At 41.4% G+C, this 17,456-nt stretch overlaps 1 protein-coding gene across 8 annotated transcripts; it reads right to left on the reverse strand.

Annotated features, from left to right (window-relative positions):
* Positions 1–1,217: 1,217 nt before the first annotated feature.
* Positions 1,218–16,820, reverse strand: bdnf (brain-derived neurotrophic factor). 8 transcript variants are annotated; one of them, XM_029461521.1, is made up of 3 exons: positions 15,781–15,856; positions 14,834–15,270; positions 1,218–2,722 (listed from the first exon to the last, which is right to left on the reverse strand). In XM_029461521.1, the coding sequence occupies exon 3, from the start codon at positions 2,699–2,701 to the stop codon at positions 1,892–1,894; it is 810 nt and encodes a 269-aa protein (XP_029317381.1). In that variant the 5' UTR covers positions 2,702–2,722; positions 14,834–15,270; positions 15,781–15,856; the 3' UTR covers positions 1,218–1,891. The 8 variants fall into 8 exon arrangements, with proteins under 8 accessions (XP_029317381.1, XP_029317408.1, XP_029317356.1 ...); XM_029461548.1 differs by lacking the exons at positions 14,834–15,270; positions 15,781–15,856 and adding an exon at positions 16,711–16,820; XM_029461496.1 differs by lacking the exons at positions 14,834–15,270; positions 15,781–15,856 and adding an exon at positions 16,002–16,255.
* Positions 16,821–17,456: the final 636 nt, after the last annotated feature.

Genomic DNA, 17,456 nt, shown 5'->3' on the forward strand with positions numbered 1-17,456 from the left:
TGCATGCTTGTCGTCTTTTTAAAAGGTGGCGGAGAGACTCTCTATTTGTTTTAAGCTTCTGTATAAGAAAAGTAACTTACAGTATCTTCATCAGCCTCCTCTGGAGGATCGAAGACATATAGAGAAGATGGTGTCACATCCTTTTCCTCAGTTCTCTTTTCAGCTATTTGTTTTCCAAATCTCAAAATGCCAGATCCGGTTCTCTTCAGAGGTCACACTTACCTTCGGGTTGATGACGAAGAAGTAAAATGAAGTGGCATCACATGTGACACAAATATAAGACATAATTAAAGCTTTCGATGAAGCTTTGTATCTTCTTTTTATATGGGTGTCTTCTCGTTCTGAAGTATGTCATATTATGGGTAACTGTGGTATTGGTTCATGATATTAAGATGCAAAGTTGCGACCTTAAACTATGGTGTCTAGACTTGGCAAGAAAGGAGTTTTCACTATGTAATGCTCACTATGAGTTATAAGCTGCTGGAATGTTGATACGAAGCTGCAGTAATCTTTTAACCCAGATACCAAACCAGGCTTTTCCTTCTGATTACAGTCAATGTACAGCTGCATCAAATCTGTGATGATTGTTCTTTTGTAGAAGATTTAAAATGGGATTACCATGCACGACTGAGAAAATGTCGGGTGGGTGTATATTTTCAAGTACACAAACTCAGCCTACTTGTACTTGTCGATACTTGTGATGCTAAGTTCTTATAATTGGGAAATATTACATCTGCAGCTGGAGCAACAACTATAAACACCAAAGTATCAAAGGACATACAGTAAGTTTGAATCAGTAATGTGATGGTGGGGAGCAGGAAGTGGTTTAGGAGGATTTTTCTCACTTTGAGCCACAGAATATACATTCTGTCCACCCATAACACTTCCGTTATTACTATCACTGTATATTACCCAATGCATTGACTCCTTTGTGACTGAAAATGCATCATTTTCTTACAGCCTGTTAAATGTATTACGCATCCTGGTCATTCGTGATTTAAATTTGGCAGCGTTTGTGCGCGTGCATGTGTTTGTGTGTGCCTGCCTTCCTTCCCGCCTGATAATAAAGTTGATCCTGCCTGAAAATGCACTGTTGAAACTTTATCGACATTGATTTTGTTTTTCAGTTGCCTATAGTCATTTTTATTTCTTCAAATATTTCAGTTTAATATTGCAAACAACTTCACAACATACAAAATGAATAATATTAACCCAGAAACATGTCAATGAATAGAGTTTATATATATATATATACATAAATATATATATATATATATGTATATATATATAAATGTTTTTTTTTATATATATCTTGTCCTCTGGTGGGGATAAAAAAATAAACAGCAAAGCTTTGACAACAGCACCTTGACATAGTATGTAATTCCAACATTACCTTGAGAAGTTTAGAACAGTAAACAGATAAATTACTTGAGAGGAAAATTGTTTTCTGCTGAATATGTAAACGAAATGTTTTTTGGTCAGCATCATATCCTTTTTTGTTAGTGGACATTTTCTCAATTCACAATTGAAGCAGCATGCAAGCTTTTGAAGATGGAACTGTCCTCTCTCATTCCTTGCCTGTTTTTTTCCTTCATTTTCTAATTCTTGGCAACGTAAACAAATCACAATGTCTTGAGGGATGTGATATAGTAATTTAAACTGTGCGCAAATGACTGATCAGATTTTTTTTAATTGTTTACAAGGTCATGAATATGTTCAATAAATAGACTGTAGTATCACTTTTACTGTATAAACTTCATCTTTTTTTACATGCAGTCCATAAAATTTTCATTTGACGGAATAATTTACCCTGTTATGTATATATACAAATAGATATTTTCTCTTTATTCTCTTTTTTAAACTCTTCAATAAAATCTATACATTTTATACACTATCTCCCTCTTTTAATGGTCAATGTGCATACACATGAAGTGTCTATCCTTATAAACCGCCAGCCAATCTTCTTTTTGCTATCCATGGTAAGCGCTCGCACGTAGGACTGGGTTGTCCTGCATTGGGAATTATAATGCCGCTTGTCTATTCCTCTGCAGCCCTCCTTTGTGTACCCCATGGGGTTGCATTTGGTCTCATAAAAGTATTGCTTCAGTTGGCCATTGGGGACAGGGACCTTTTCCATGACGGTAACTGTCTGCCCAGACATGTCTATTGCCGTCTTTTTATCCACAGCTGTCACCCACTGGCTAATACTGTCACATACACTGAGCTCTCCACGCCGCGAGGGATCGGAGTGTCGCCGCACCCTCATGGACATATTAGCGGCATCCAGATAGTTTTTGTATTCCTCCAGGAGAAAGAGCAACGGCGGCTCCAAAGGCACTTGGTTGCTGATCATCACCCGTGAGTCGTACAGGTCGACATCCTTGGTCTCTGTGGTGACCAAAGAGGATGGGCCCCCACCTCCCTGGCTCTTATCAGCCCCCTGTCCCAGCTGTGCCGCCTCTCCCTCCACTTCCAGCAGCTCCTCTATCACCTGCTCAAACGTGTCTGTGAGTGAGGGCAGTTCCCCGCGCTGGCCTGGCCCACCACCACTCTGTGGAGTCCCATGGCCTCGTGCGGCCGTCGCAGCAGCGCCCAAGTAGCCTTCCGTCCGATGGCCCCGCATGCCCGGGGCGTCTCTCAGGGGCGCAGCTCTCATGCAACTGAAGTATGAAATAACCATAGTAAGGAACAGGATGGTCATCACTCTTCTAACCTGGTGGAACTGGAGGGGGAGAGAAAGACAGAAAACAAGAGGGGAGGAGGGGGGAGAGAGAGAACAACACTGTTAGTCAAAGAGCATTTTCAATGAAGTTAGCTTATTCTGGAACCATAATGCACCATGTAAGCCTTTCTTCTTATTTATACCCTCGACTGTTTCTTTGCAAGCCAAAAAGAGAAGCAGTGGCTTTGGAATAATCACACAATGTTTTTATTAAACTGATATTGGCGCTGTGTCATCAGTGTTTTCAAATTGTTTGCAAACTGTAATCACTCTGTTCCTGTGTGAGGCCTGGCTTGGATTTGTATTTGTTGGCGGCCGTGCACAAAAGCTGTGCTGAGATTCAAAGTGATTGCTTATCACAAAAGATAAGATCACACAAATAGATGTCAGTACATCCTTACAGGCTTGTTATTATTTCTGAGCTTTTTTGTTTTAGTGGTGTGTTAGACTGTACAGTGTGTTTCTAGAGCGTGTAAGGATGTGTAATTTTATAATGGACAAACCTGTCATTCATCTCTCACTGCCTGAACCATTGAGTTTTTCCAAGCTCATACCTTCCCCACATTTATAAACTTTATAAACGACTTCCATATTCTTAAACGTTATGTTTATTAGGGCAAGTTGATAGAGTTCATAATATATTAACAATGAAATTGACAGGTGGCAAATAATGGATTCATATAGGGCTTCAACCACATGAGGGTCAATTGTGAACTTTTGGAAAGGCTCTGCATGTGTTGACATAAGGATATGGTTTTGTTTGTTTTGTTTGTTTGAAGAGCTTGTGTGTTATCTTTTGAATATGACATTACCCCGGTAACAAAATCACCATTATCAACACTCAGCGAACGTCAAACATGGACAGCACTTACTGGCTGCTGGTCAAGCGGGAAATGCTGTGTTTGTGTCAACTATGACAAACACCACTGCTGCAGTATTATATTTCTTTTTTAAAAACTGGTATGTGCTGTAAGACAGGACTGATACTAAACCTCACAGTCATGTACGGGAATCGGGAGTTTGTTGAGTGACACTGTTTGTTTTCGGCAGGTGGATGGCGAGAGCACTGCAGGACGAACTAACAGGATGTCATGAGGAGACAGAAAGATGTGTCATCCTCCCTGCACTGCGAAGTACAGATCTCGAGCAACTCACAAGATAAGCAAAGCACTGCTAAGGGGAGGGGGAAAAAGAGCCACAAGGAGCCAGGTGTATAGTGGAAATACTGTACACATCGCATGAGCACATATGCATCCCTTACCTTTGAGAAGCTCAAAGATTCACAGTAAATCAATGAATTGGTGGACATCCAACAGCCCGAGATATAAAAGCAACCATAATGAAAAGAAAATCTAGATCTTGCTTTCCACAGGGGCTCATTTAAAAATAGCCCGACCGAGTCTTTGACTGCACTCTGCATGTCCCAACTTGATACAGGAAAACACACCGCGCAAACACACTCCTGCCTCCACTCAGGATGGACACAAGGACCTCAACAGTAAGGGAGGAGCAAAACCCCCACCTTAAAAGCATTTGTTTCATTGTTAATTGGTATCATGGGCCGTGGCTGCAATTAACCAACACCACTGTGACTGCCATAGAGATATCTTGTCTATAAATAGATGTGCTGGGAGTCTCACAGTCTCGATTCAGAATATCACATCCTTCTTCTTAATGAGCCACTCATTCCCCGAGCTCAGTGACGTGCACCTCCAGAGTGTGTGAGTGTGTTGGTTAGGGGGAGGGCATGGGGAGGGGCTGGCTTGTATGTGTTTGCAGAGAGATGGGGGTAATTTTCCTCTCACCAATTAAAACAACTAAAACAACAATGAGGACAAAGCCAAGAATAAGCAGCTAATTATCCATATTTCATTAAATACTGCTAATAAAAGCCTGTTTATCACGCTTATTAACCCCTTCAGCATTGTTAAGGTTTTGGTTCCAATAACAAGATTTCTCTGTGAGGCTTCCCAGAACAGAAAATCATGTAGGTTTACGGGATCGAGGCCAGTCACGAGCTTTATGTGTAGGATGCATTTAGGCTGATATTATTATCAGCCTCACGCTCAAATGGTTCCACTTCCACATGACGGAAATGAAGGCAGAGGGCTGATTACTGTTAGGCGTCAAACTTCATGCTGGAAATGGTGCAGACGAAGAGTGCTGCATCTTCCGTAACAGACCACAGGGGTAATATTGCAGTAGCAGGGGGTGGAGAGAGTGCCAGCGTCATTTCGCAGCATAACAACCACAGATGACGTCTCTTCCAGGTCTCCATAGGGGAGAGAATGGAGGGGAGGAGGTTGCTGGGGGTAATGCCACTCAACAGTGTGCAATTGCATGCCGTTCCCCCGGGTATCCTCACACCGGGAACAACAAATGATTTTATTTCTATCTCTGTGATTTCCTGTTTCCATCAGGACAATCAATATGGCTTATGCTCTCAATCAACATCCTGTTAAAATGTGATAAAGGCAATGAATCATTTAATTGCTGTGGGACTGGCGGAGAATCTCTGGCTTATATCTACTAGAGGCTAAATGTGACAACTGATTGGTTCGCTCTTGTTTTATACATCCAGTGAAGGAACATTTTATGTGCACTGCTGGATTTCGCAGTTAATGAAAAAGTGGCTTGTGAGTTAACACAATGAGCATGAATAATAAAGCAAGGGAGGAACCACATATGTAGGAATGTTTGGAATAAAATGTACTTTTTTTTTAGGACCTCTGGACCTTTGTGACTTTGAGATGTGGTAGTAAAAACAAATATCTAAGAAAGAGATCTTTTATCTCGTATCTTGTGTTATTGTTTAAAGTATTATTTCAAAAATTAAATCCAGATCAATCCAACGAATCCAGCTGTGTCGCATATTAAACGTACGTGTCATGGCTTTCCAAGTATGACAGTTCTTTTGAACAAAAACATAAATCACTTAACATGAGATAGCAGGAAGACAAAGCCTGCAATAACCGCTGCAAACACGCCTTTATTCAAGACAACACACCTCGAGCATGAAACACCCGGTACAATAGGAGCAGGTGAGTGTGGACTCTGTCTACTGTTTGGCTTTGACGTCTCTAGATGACCACCTGTTCATCTGCTTTGAGAGTGCGGCTTTATGGTGGGGATATGTAATTTACCCTCACGTTTATTCTTTGTGCCAGGTTGGGATTAAAGTGATAAATGACTGCTTTGACAGATGCAGAAAAGTTTCTTTTAAGCATGAAAGGAGTAGAAAGGCAAGTATTATTACACATTCAAATATGTTCCCCAGCCTCCCTGCACATGTCAGCACACTTTATGGCTTTATCGTCACGAATACCGTGCATGATGTCTTAGGAAGTGTTAGAAAGGAATATTAACATGAAACAGGAGAGATGAAAGTGGACATTTGAATGGAAATGTATGACCTATAGCCGCTTATAGCCGCTACCACTGCTCCCCTGTGGGCATCCGTCTTTGTTCAGTTCCTCAAGAACCATGTCGGGTTAGAGCTATTTACCTAGCAACATGTTTTATCACGTTCAACGTGTGCGGAGCACAATGCCAAATGTTCAGAAGGAAAAAACATGCAGCACATGATATCAATATTTCTATCCTAGAGGACCCCTTGTGTGCCACAATGCAGCACTTAAAGAAAAGGCAATTAGAGTTGTCTGCAGTAATGGCTGACACATGTGGAAGCTAGCTTCCTTGAGATCTGTTTTCAATCTGACACAGTTTCAGAGCACGTTTAGTAATAGATGAGCATCACTAAGGGATTATACCTGGCCTCCAGGCCAACCCCGGCCACTGCCACAGACAGCCCGGCATTCAAATAGCTGCTGAGTGATCTGTGCTATCCAAATGAGTCGTTGCTTCCCTCCCACCTCGCGTGCTACAGTGGACAATTGAAAGACTACAGTAGCAACACATACAGTACGTTAAAATCATAATCATACTACATACTCATCCTTAAATGTGAAAAACTCTAGTTTATAATGTACTCTAAAATTCCTCATTATAATCATACCAAAAACATTTTTAACCATATTATAACCAACAGACTTATAGCTCAAAATTAACAGCGCTGCAGTTCCACATTTTGTACACTGGATGGCATATGAGACCGTGAAATAATAAAGTGTTCCTTCTCTTTCTCCCTCCCATTTATCTTTCCCTCCCTCCTGTGAAACGCGATAGATAGATATATGGATATATGGATATATGGATATATATATATATATATATATATATATATATATATATATATATATATATATAGATGGATGGATAGATAGATAGATAGAGAGAGAGAGAGAGAGAGAGAGAGAGAGAGATAGATAGATAGATAGATAGATAGATAGATAGATAGATAGATAGATAGATAGATAGATAGATAGATAGCCAAAAACATCGTCTTTTTCGTTTTGGTTGTGCGTAATTGTAAATAAAGTTCACTTATATGCTATGCAGTCACAACTCTGACAATACATTTGGCCCTTATGTGCATTTTCTTGGAAAGTACGTCATTAATTGGCCATTAAACCATCATTTAACCAGCCCGTGTGTTCTGCTATGATCCAGATATGTTCACACGTAGCTGTCAAAAATGAGCCAACTTTCCACCAGTCTATAAATGGGAGACTTTATCATTCTGGCCAGTAATTTGAAGTTATTCAGTTGCGAGCACACAACACCAAGAAGTAGATCCAGCCGTGTATGTTGGCCGACGTAGCTGGGCGTTCAGGTCTCAGGTTTCCTATAAAGTCTTAATGAGTTCATCAAAGTTTCCCCCCCCCCTTCCAAAACAACCATACAAAAACTGTCTGGAGTTTTTTTTAAATGTGCGTGTTCACAGCACAGGGTCCGATAATATAATACAGACTAACACCCTGAACAAAGAGTTTATTGAGTTATTTATGAGCAGAAAGTTGCCGTTACATTTTCAAACGTGGCTGATTTCATACATAGGCGCGCTGCTGGAGCGTTTCCACTTTGTTACTTAACACGAAATACTAATAACAAGTCACATTTGCTCAGGCTGCTCTATTAGTGAAACAAAAGTCGGTTTTTTTCTTCTCGAGATTACATCTGCTGAGCTCGTGCTCTCCACTGGAAACCCAATCAACATAATAACTCCGTTTTTTATTAATGAACGAGAGGATACGGTTACACATATCCCCTCTCGGGCTGCGGCGCTGTCTGTTCTCAGGATAACCGGACTTGATCGAGCTACTTTTAGACCCCCCACCCCACCGCCCTCCTCCCCTCCTACCTCCACCCCCCCAACACACACACACACACACACACACACACACACACACACGTATAGATACACACACCTCTGTCGTTTTCTCAAGCAGCATCAAACAACGCCAAAGTGCTTAAAACAACTTATCGAAAAACAAACACACATACCTTTTACTGCCCAGTCGTAAAACAGACCATTCAACAGGACAGTAGTGTCATCTGGGATGTTTTGGACAACTCCCTGAGTAATTTACTTTAGCGATATTTTCCTATCTGTACTCTCCCGACAAGCTTCAGGATATCTCTTCAGCTTTGGAGCAAATAGATTAAATTATTGATGGTGGAAATTGCATGGATGAGGTAATGCACTCCCATGGCTGCACGGCTCCTTTGGAGATCGTCTGAAACTGAAGTTGTCGCATGCTGAAACGCCGCAGCAGCAGCAGCAGCACCACGGGATGAGAGACCTCTGGAGCTGAAATGAGGAGCCTCTTCCCAACTACAGTAACTTTACTACACAATGACGCTGCAACATGTGACCTGCCGCTGGCTGACTGGTCGCCGCTAAAGTCCTGTTTAAACAGCCTCGAGGCGGAACTATTAATGCGCTTTCAGCGTGCATTATGTGCTTTTGTTTGTCCGCATACCGTGCTGCCTGCATCCACACCATAATGTCTGGCAATATATAAAGCACAAGCGAAGACTCTCCTCTTCCGTATTTCGCTCACTGAGCCCAAGGTGGTGGTTTATGTTTCGAGGGTTTTGCGTAACAACGCGTCTTCACCAAGTCGTGATGCATTGTGTACCATTTAGAGATGGCCTATTTGTGTAAAATTAGATATTCAGAGAATTAAAAATAAGCATTTATTGTACTGGTCTAGCAGATAGTGAGGAGGTTATGTACTTTATATCAACATATGCTTTAAGAAAGAATGTATCTGAGTGTAAAATATATATTTGTGAACGTTTTGTCCACCATTTAATCCATTTTAGGCATCATAGAACCCAAGAAGATGCCCTCTATATAGGCCTAATGTGTAATTCTGAGTCATTTCTAGTATACATAAACCCCTGAATATCAGCTTAGAGGAGGCTTATGATGTTGGCGCTGTAAAACGAAAGTGGTGTTAAAAACATTTGGATGGCAACAGGCACTGGAGGCTAACAAAGATGTGAACTTATTGAAAAAACAATTCTGCTTCTCCTTTTTCCAAAAGTGAGCCATCTCCACAACAGATGGATGAATCCCCTGCAAGTGCTCTGCAGTGTAGTAACCAGCTTTCACAGGTTATTATTACCAAATATCAGCTCAGCAAAAGTGTTTCAATTATATACATTGAGTTCACTCAGAGAATGAAAATACAGTTCTTGGAACACTCTTTCCCCTCACCAGGAACACACTGGGAACAATTCATTCCCTTTATAATGCAGAATTCAAATAAAAATGTCAGTGGAGCCACAACCTTTCAATGGGTGATGAACGTTTGGAAACTCCACCTCTGATGAATACAAGAGTGAGCATAATGGGGAAATAGCAGCTCATTATCCTTGTGACTTGGCCCTGGTCCAGTGCAAAGATTTATTGTGATGTGTTTGCTATATTGCCATCATGATTCTTCCCTGCACGAGCTTATGAGCTGGAGAGCTCTTGTTTGGCATGTAGCAGTATGGGAGTGGATGCTCACACCTGCTTAATGAGTCACTCCCACCTCCAACACACCCGGGGACATGCCAAGATAGATATAGCCCTCCCCGAAGGCTCACAGGAGGTGAGGGCAAACTCTGGATGACAAAGAGTTGCATCAGCAATCACTGAGCGACATGACTCCAAAGAGGATAAAAAAAATTGCACACTGCACAAGGGGGCTGTTCCAAACAAGTAATTCATAAATAAATCACTTGGCATCTCATTAGAAGAGCAAAAACAACATCATGGTCTCTCTCATTTCTGCTAATACAACACAACTGAAGGTGGCGTATCAAGAGAAGTCTTTTGGCTTGCATGAGAAGACTGAATTTCTGAATGAAATGTCTAATAGCTGGGAGCAAAAAGGGGTTGTGAGCAGTGTTAAGGATGTTTTTGAGAGTCAAACAGAAGTTTGACAGCAGTGGCCTGTTATAAGGCAACCAGGAGTCTTTCTGAAAACTGCTAAACCTCTATTCCATCGCAACTGAGGGGTAAGACTTCTTAAGGTTTAAGATTTCCTACCTTGTACAATGATTCAAACTATCTGAAGAGTTGGGAAGAGATCCTGTTATGTGGCAAAGATTTTAATCACCCCATTCATGGCCCAACATTTGCACAAACAGTTGGGTAAGTCTCCTCTCACATCTTCCACGTTCACAACCTTTCGCATGTTTGTGCAGCAGAAAGCAGAAACAACCACAGGAGCTGACAACACGACACACTTGTATAACCTTTCAAGGCTTCTCTTGCCAAATGCAGCACGATGCTGACAAGTCAGCACTGCCGAAAGCTTCACTTAACAAGTAGAATTATGCCTCCTTGTGCCAGAGAGGAACCGTGTAGCACAGACAAAATGACATTTTGTAAAATGTCATTTTCACCGGGGAAGAAAGGAAGACGATGAGGGTATTTTGATCAAAGTGAAATTGCATTCCCCCTTCGAGTAGCAAACACTTCAAATGAGAAAACATTTTGTATGAGGTTGGATGACGTCAAACGAGACGAGGGCAAGCTGGAGAACAGTTGAGAAAACTCTAGACTGGTAAACAGGTAAGCCCATATAGGCCTTTTATAATCACATGCAGGAGTCAGGAGTTAATGCCATCCCTCCTGTGATGACAATAACCTTTATTGTAATCATCAGGCAGACACAGAGGACCAAGCTTCACATACACTCCTCCCTCCACATCCTCATACAGCTGATACATTATTTCTATAGTGGCACAGACTGCAAATCACTCCATAGCCTATTAAGCGTCTCTCTGTCTCTGTCTGTCTATCTCTTTTCTTGGCTTATGCCTCCCTCCTCCCTGCCTCCTTGCTCCCCCCCCCCCCCCTCCAATCCAATATCACCACAGCATCAATAACCTTTGCATGGTTCACTGCTGAATGAAAACACACTACTCATGCCACAAGATTACCTGGAAATGCAGAAATATTTGTTAGAAGAACTCGAAAAGCAGGCATTTTTCATTTGCTACACAAATTAGGCTGTTAGAGAACTAAATCAATGGCTTGAATATGCCTCCTGCTTGGTTTGATATGACATATCTTGTCACCATATGTAACTATACATACTTCTTTATTTTCATTTTTTTTTTACCAAATAAGAAACAATTTACTTTATGAAAATGCAAAAAAAGTCCAAACTATCTGACATACAGAAAAGGCAAATATCTATATAGCCTATGTTTTATTATTTCTGGAAGTTGCTCAGATTCAGTGATGTGATGCTGAGAGACACACTTGAATGGTTTGCCGGCATGATCGAACATTTCCTGACACACACACACACACACACACACACACACACACACACACACACACACACACACACAGCATCATGCATCTTTGCAGTCCCGCAGTGGTCCGGCGTAAAAAATGACTTTACACTCAGAATAACTACATCCACTGTGTATTATTAACTTATCGTGGGCTCCATCACTGTAAAATAACAATCACGCCACTGTGACGAATAACTGATAATTAAAGGTTCGGAATTAAAGGTTCAAGGCTTCGCCTCCTGCCAGAACTTGTTTAAACAAGCCTGTTAATTGGATGAAGGTGTTGGTGATGAAGATGATGGTGGTGACTAAAGCATTAGCAGCGGCAGCGGCGGCGGGCGATGTAGCCTACATTTCCATAATGATTAAGATGATTAATTTTTTCGCTCTAAATATATCGCGACGCCCGCCTAGCTGTGGGTCATGATTTCCGCCATCTATAGCCCGAAATAATCAATAGTCCTATTTATAATTTATATCAGACATCAGCTCGGAGAAATAGACAAGTTATTACATTTCATGAATGAAAACGTAGTGGCAACGTGTGGCAAGCACCATCCGAAAACGAGTTTTATTAAAGAGACACACCTATTATTTGTATTAAAAGAAAATTGAACGCCCTAAATTGAAAACCAAATTTCGACAAATCCCTTTAGCTCCCAAAGTGCATGGATTGATCGCAACGGAAAAAACGACACACAAAGGCCAACATTTACATTTACAAAAGCAACAAACACATTATGAACAATCTAGAATAATAATAGTGTTAATCCTTATTTCTGCAAAATGCATTTATTTATTTTTCGTTAAATAAATAGGCCTACCGAAAGAATTTCATCTGATTTTTGCAATGAAACCTACCATCAGGTTTGTTATTGACGCCCACCCCAACTCTGCAGAGCTGAGAGTGCAGAGAGAGAGAGAGAGAGAGAGAGAGAGAGAGAGAGAGAGAGAGAGAGAGAGAGAGAGAGAGGGGAGATTCTCGGTAAAGATAACACACGCGGAGACGCACGCACACAGTGGCGAGCGCACGCAGGCGCACGCCCGCACACAAACACACGCAGCCCCATTTATGGACTGATCCGCTGACGTACATTGCAGAAAAGTGCTATAAAAAAACCTTCATACATACAAAGTGTGTCGTGCCACCCCACAGACCCCTCCTAACCCGCCTCCGCTCATCCCTCCTCCTCCACCCAACACGCCCACGCCCACACCATAATCCCACGTCTCAGTCGAAAAAAAATAATAATATTAAAAATACTGCTACATGGCCAGAAAATAGGCATTCTGCGAAAAAAAAGATTATATTTATACAACATACACCCAAAAAAGATGGCTGCAATAAAAATAATCTAACTCTCTTGTGGCTTCTTGGAATAAAAGGCCAACTATTTCTTTAAAGCATCACAATTTTCCTGATCTGATATGAACTAAAAAGCGTATCGTTTCGTTAGATAATTTAATGACTGATCATAATTTGTGCAATACACGCTTTTGTGGTATTGATGAGCCGGAAATGTTGCTATTATATTGCGACGCAGCCTTTATTAAAGGAGCATTTTTATGAATGTCGGGCAGCCTAATAAGTAACATGATCTATTTTGGTTTCACTGTCATATAAAATGAGGAGTAATAGGCTTTAATATGCAGAAACCGATCTGCGCGCATTACATTGGTAGTTAAAATTACCGAAAACGCCAGCGGAGAAGTCCCACAATTCAAATGCAATTAGGAATTTACTGAATATACTACAATCGTTTTGGAGTATTTATTTGGAAATGCAGCCTGCAAGAGGAGCCTTGATTAAAACAGGACTGCCAGTGGGCGTTGGGGCTTTTCTCTTCTCTTGCAGTTGTTTTGCCATGCAATTGCTTCGTCTTGGATCACAAATCTTAAATCTTTGACCAGAGGAAAAAAAAAAGAAGACGAGAGAGGGAGAGAGTGAGAGGGAGAGAGAGGAAATAGACAATATCCACCGCTTCTGCATCGGTGCGAGACGGATATTTAGGCTACAAATCCTTCAGGAGAGCAGATAAATAAAATCCCAGAGCAGTTCTGTGTGATGATAATCTACATCTAACAGCCTCACGTGATGGAGTTTACGCGTGCCTTAATTTAGTGTACAACAAAAAAGAAAGAGAAAGAAAAATCGATGCCCCGCGAACAATTGCATATCAAGCCATCTTATCTCTCTCCATCACATTCAGCCATAACATCTGTCAGTGGATGCACTTTGACCACGCCCATCTTTATTGTAATTTTACACAGGAAATAATGGTACAATTTGTATACTGTAAAGGAGACTCGCTTTTGCAGAATCAGGCAAATTACACGAGTCAAAGCGATTAAGAATTGATTCATCTTTTTTTTATTCATTCGTAGCCCGCGTCTGACAGGTCGACACAGAGCCGTGTATGGACAAAAGAGGGGGGTAGGGTAGCAGGTGAAGTGAAAAGCACCTTATGAATGAAACCGTGGAGCGGTCGTAGTAAAAACACAAGTGATTTGATGGCGATGACGGGAGGGGGGCGATGGAGGGAGGGAGGGAAGGAGGGGGGTGGAGGGGTAAAGAGTAGGGCTATTTTTGGTCGATAACAAAATCCAGAGGGTTTGACATCAAGACAAAACATGAATGCAGCAGACCAAACAAGAAAAATAAGCACAGATAGATAGATAGATAGATAGATAGATAGATAGATAGATAGATAGATAGATAGATAGATAGATAGATAGATAGATAGATAGATAGATAGATAGATAGATAGATAGATAGATAGATAGATAGATAGATAGATAGATAGATAGATAGATAGATAGATAGACAGATAGACAGATAGACAGATAGACAGATAGATAGATAGATAGATTGATAGATGTTTTTCCTGACAAATGTATGATATGCACCAGCATCAGTACTCCAGTTCGTGCAGGCTGGAAGGATCACTGCAGCGTCTTAAGTCCCATATTGGGAGCATGATTAGGCACAACGCAACGATTACGCAAATTATGTTGCAGCAGGCAGTGTTCGGAAACTCCAAAAAAAAAGAAAAAGAAAACGCTTCAAAAAGCTTTGTTTAAAAAAAACCCAAGCACGAAAACGAGTCCCAATTTAAACGCTTCACATAACTCAAAGTCTATATGAATGTGCACGCAACAATCTTCTATAAATATAACTTCTATTATAAGACAAAAAAGGAAGATGTTCTACGAGACATTGGTCACCTGAATCGGATTTCATTTCGGAGTTATTTCGGTCACTGATGCCCACAATTCACACACTGCCAAGACGAAGACTGCATGCTGTAGTGTTAAAGCCGAAGTTCATTTGAGAAAAGCCAGAAGAAGCCCGATAAGACGACAGGAACAAAAGAGTGACATGAAAACAATGGATTGTGCTCTTACCTTTACAAGGGCTGACAACCACTATGTGCGTGGTTAGATCTCCGCGACCAAGACTTGCATGTCCCAAAGTTTAACGCAGTGTGGGGGGGCTTATAGGTACCGAGAATGTGGTGTGCAAAAGACCAGACGACCTAACATTTCAACTTTCACAATGCTCTACAAAAAAACACATCCTAAAGCACAAGCTCTTTTAGTGGCAAGCGCTTTTTTCTGTTTCCTTTTTTTTTTTTTTTTTTTTTTTATATCCTTTTTTTCCTCTCTTTAGAATCCCGTTTATTTTCCGTTTACAGACCACATGCTCCCTCAGAATAAGCTTACCAAAAGTTGAAAAAACAATCCCAGGTTTGGCAAAGGGGGGCTGGGGAAAGAGAGAAAGAGAGTTGGCGTCCACTCGGCGGTTTAGTCCATGCACGACTCCGGTGCCTCTGTCCAACGTGCTGAAAGCATAACACAGCCAGGGTAACTATGAGGGGCCAAGAAAAAATATATATACTTTTGTTTGAGTGCCCACTTTAAACTGCTTTTTTACTCTGCTGCTTCCCCGCGTCTTGTCACGTGTATCCCCCCCCCCCTTGCCAAACCATTCCTGTTAATATTTGATCACATGTTGGTCGGACATTTCCTTCCAGATAACAGCACCTATATCACAAACGCCGGTTCAATTCAGTGGACAGTTGCCTTAAAAAAAAAGGCTCCACTCTCACGCCAAATGACAACTGGCAACGCTGATACTGAGCCCTATTGTTCTTATTGTCATGCTTATGGAAAGTGTCACAGGTAATTGGCACATGTTGCTTTTTTTAAGCATGGGAAACGCACAAAAAGAACATACATACATGCATAAAATATTAAGCTCTCACTGCCAACACACACAGCCCGCCAAGACTAGTCTCCAGCCTGCATCACATCCACACATTGCGCGCAGACACAATGTAATATTTCCTTACCTCTCTCACTGTATCGGCATATCCTGAGCCGAAGAATTGCCACACAATCTTTTTTTCACACAAGCTTTGTCAACATCAGCCTCACCAGACATGGGTCTCGATACTGAGTTTCTCAAGTAGCCACTGAGCTCTTCCAGCAATGCGTTGCCAGACTAAATAGCAAGCACGACTATTTACTGGTAATAATCCTTTATATGCAGTATGTTTCCATTGCTACTTACCATTTTCCCCTATGCTGTCCTGGAGATAGAAGTGTCTTAATATCCACTCACTCCAACAGATGCTCGTAGGTAATGTGTCTTGTTTGAAGTCATCATATAGGAACTTCTGCTGTGCTCAGTAGATCGCCCACCACTTCGCTGACTTATGAATCTAATAACCCTTTGCAATGTCGGCGTGCTTAAACTCTCTTAGGCAACACCTTGGTGGCTCTACAGTTAAGACAAATATCAACAAGCCTGGGTTGTCAGAAAAGCTTGTACAGATATACGTAACACCCTCGCCCGGACAACGCCATTAGGGGTCTTACGTGATTGAAATAAGCGACGGCAATCCAAGTTTATGGATATACCAGTTCCCGACTGAGCGCTCGTTCACTGCCTCATATCTTTAAATCCGCATCGAGAAACAACGACAGACACATACAAACTTCTGAGACATATCCATATTCACGTGTTTGTGTTATAGACTGTTAACTCCCTCTTTGGCGAAGGGCCATAGGCCTATTACGCATACGCACAACTGGTCATTTAAATTTTTCTAACACGGACGATGTACAGCCAGGTCGCTTTTACAAAACAAATATCACATTAATAGCGCCCCTGTGTCTGCCTGTCAAGTTCTTGAGGAACTTGTTGCTGCTCAAAAAGAAACACCCCCTCCGCTGTTTTTTGTTTTGTTGCTGGACCAAACACTCTCATATATACTTACATTGCCAAATTCTGTTAAAGTGCTGCGTTGTTTTCTTTTCCCGGGCAGATATAACAGTAAAAAAAAAGTTAATCCACGTCCTCCAGAAGCGTGATTACACTGAAAGAAGCGACCACAGCGTTACAAGCCAGGGATGATACTTTTCGATCAGGAATAACTGGAAGTTCAAAGATGAAATCTGTTTTCAGTAAAATTCCATCAGTTGCACTGCCAAGACTCAGCCATCTGATTGTTATGCAGTGACGAAGCGCTGTGCTTGCAAGTGAAGCCCCAAATGTACTAAGTAACATGAGTAATAGGTGATATTTGCTTGACTCTTTTCCAGCATCCCAAACTTTCTCTAGAGTGTTTGTAATAAACGTGTCATTCTTGCGGTATAAATGACTTTTTTGTCATAGTTTATGGGAATCACGCCGCATGGGTGGCGCGTTATTGGAACCTGTAGGCGTGCGTCTGCAAGGAGACAATAGCACCAATCTGGCACATCCATGGACTTCTCTCACAGAACAAAACAAAAAAAAAGCTGCCCATCAAAGTGTTTAAGGTAACCTGATGCCTTTCAGACCTGCTACTCTGGTACACAGTGGGTTCAAAGAGGGGGGACACTATCCCCTTTTTCATCATGTATGTGCTGAAAAATGAACTGATTGATTATTTAATCTGCAGTTTAATGACTTTAGAGGAAAAAGAAACATGCAAGTTTCTGTGTTGTCAGTGTCACTTTTCAATATTGTACCATCAAACTT

Source organism: Cottoperca gobio, chromosome 3, assembly GCF_900634415.1.
Source record: "Cottoperca gobio chromosome 3, fCotGob3.1, whole genome shotgun sequence".
Classification (NCBI taxonomy): Eukaryota; Metazoa; Chordata; class Actinopteri; order Perciformes; family Bovichtidae; genus Cottoperca; species Cottoperca gobio.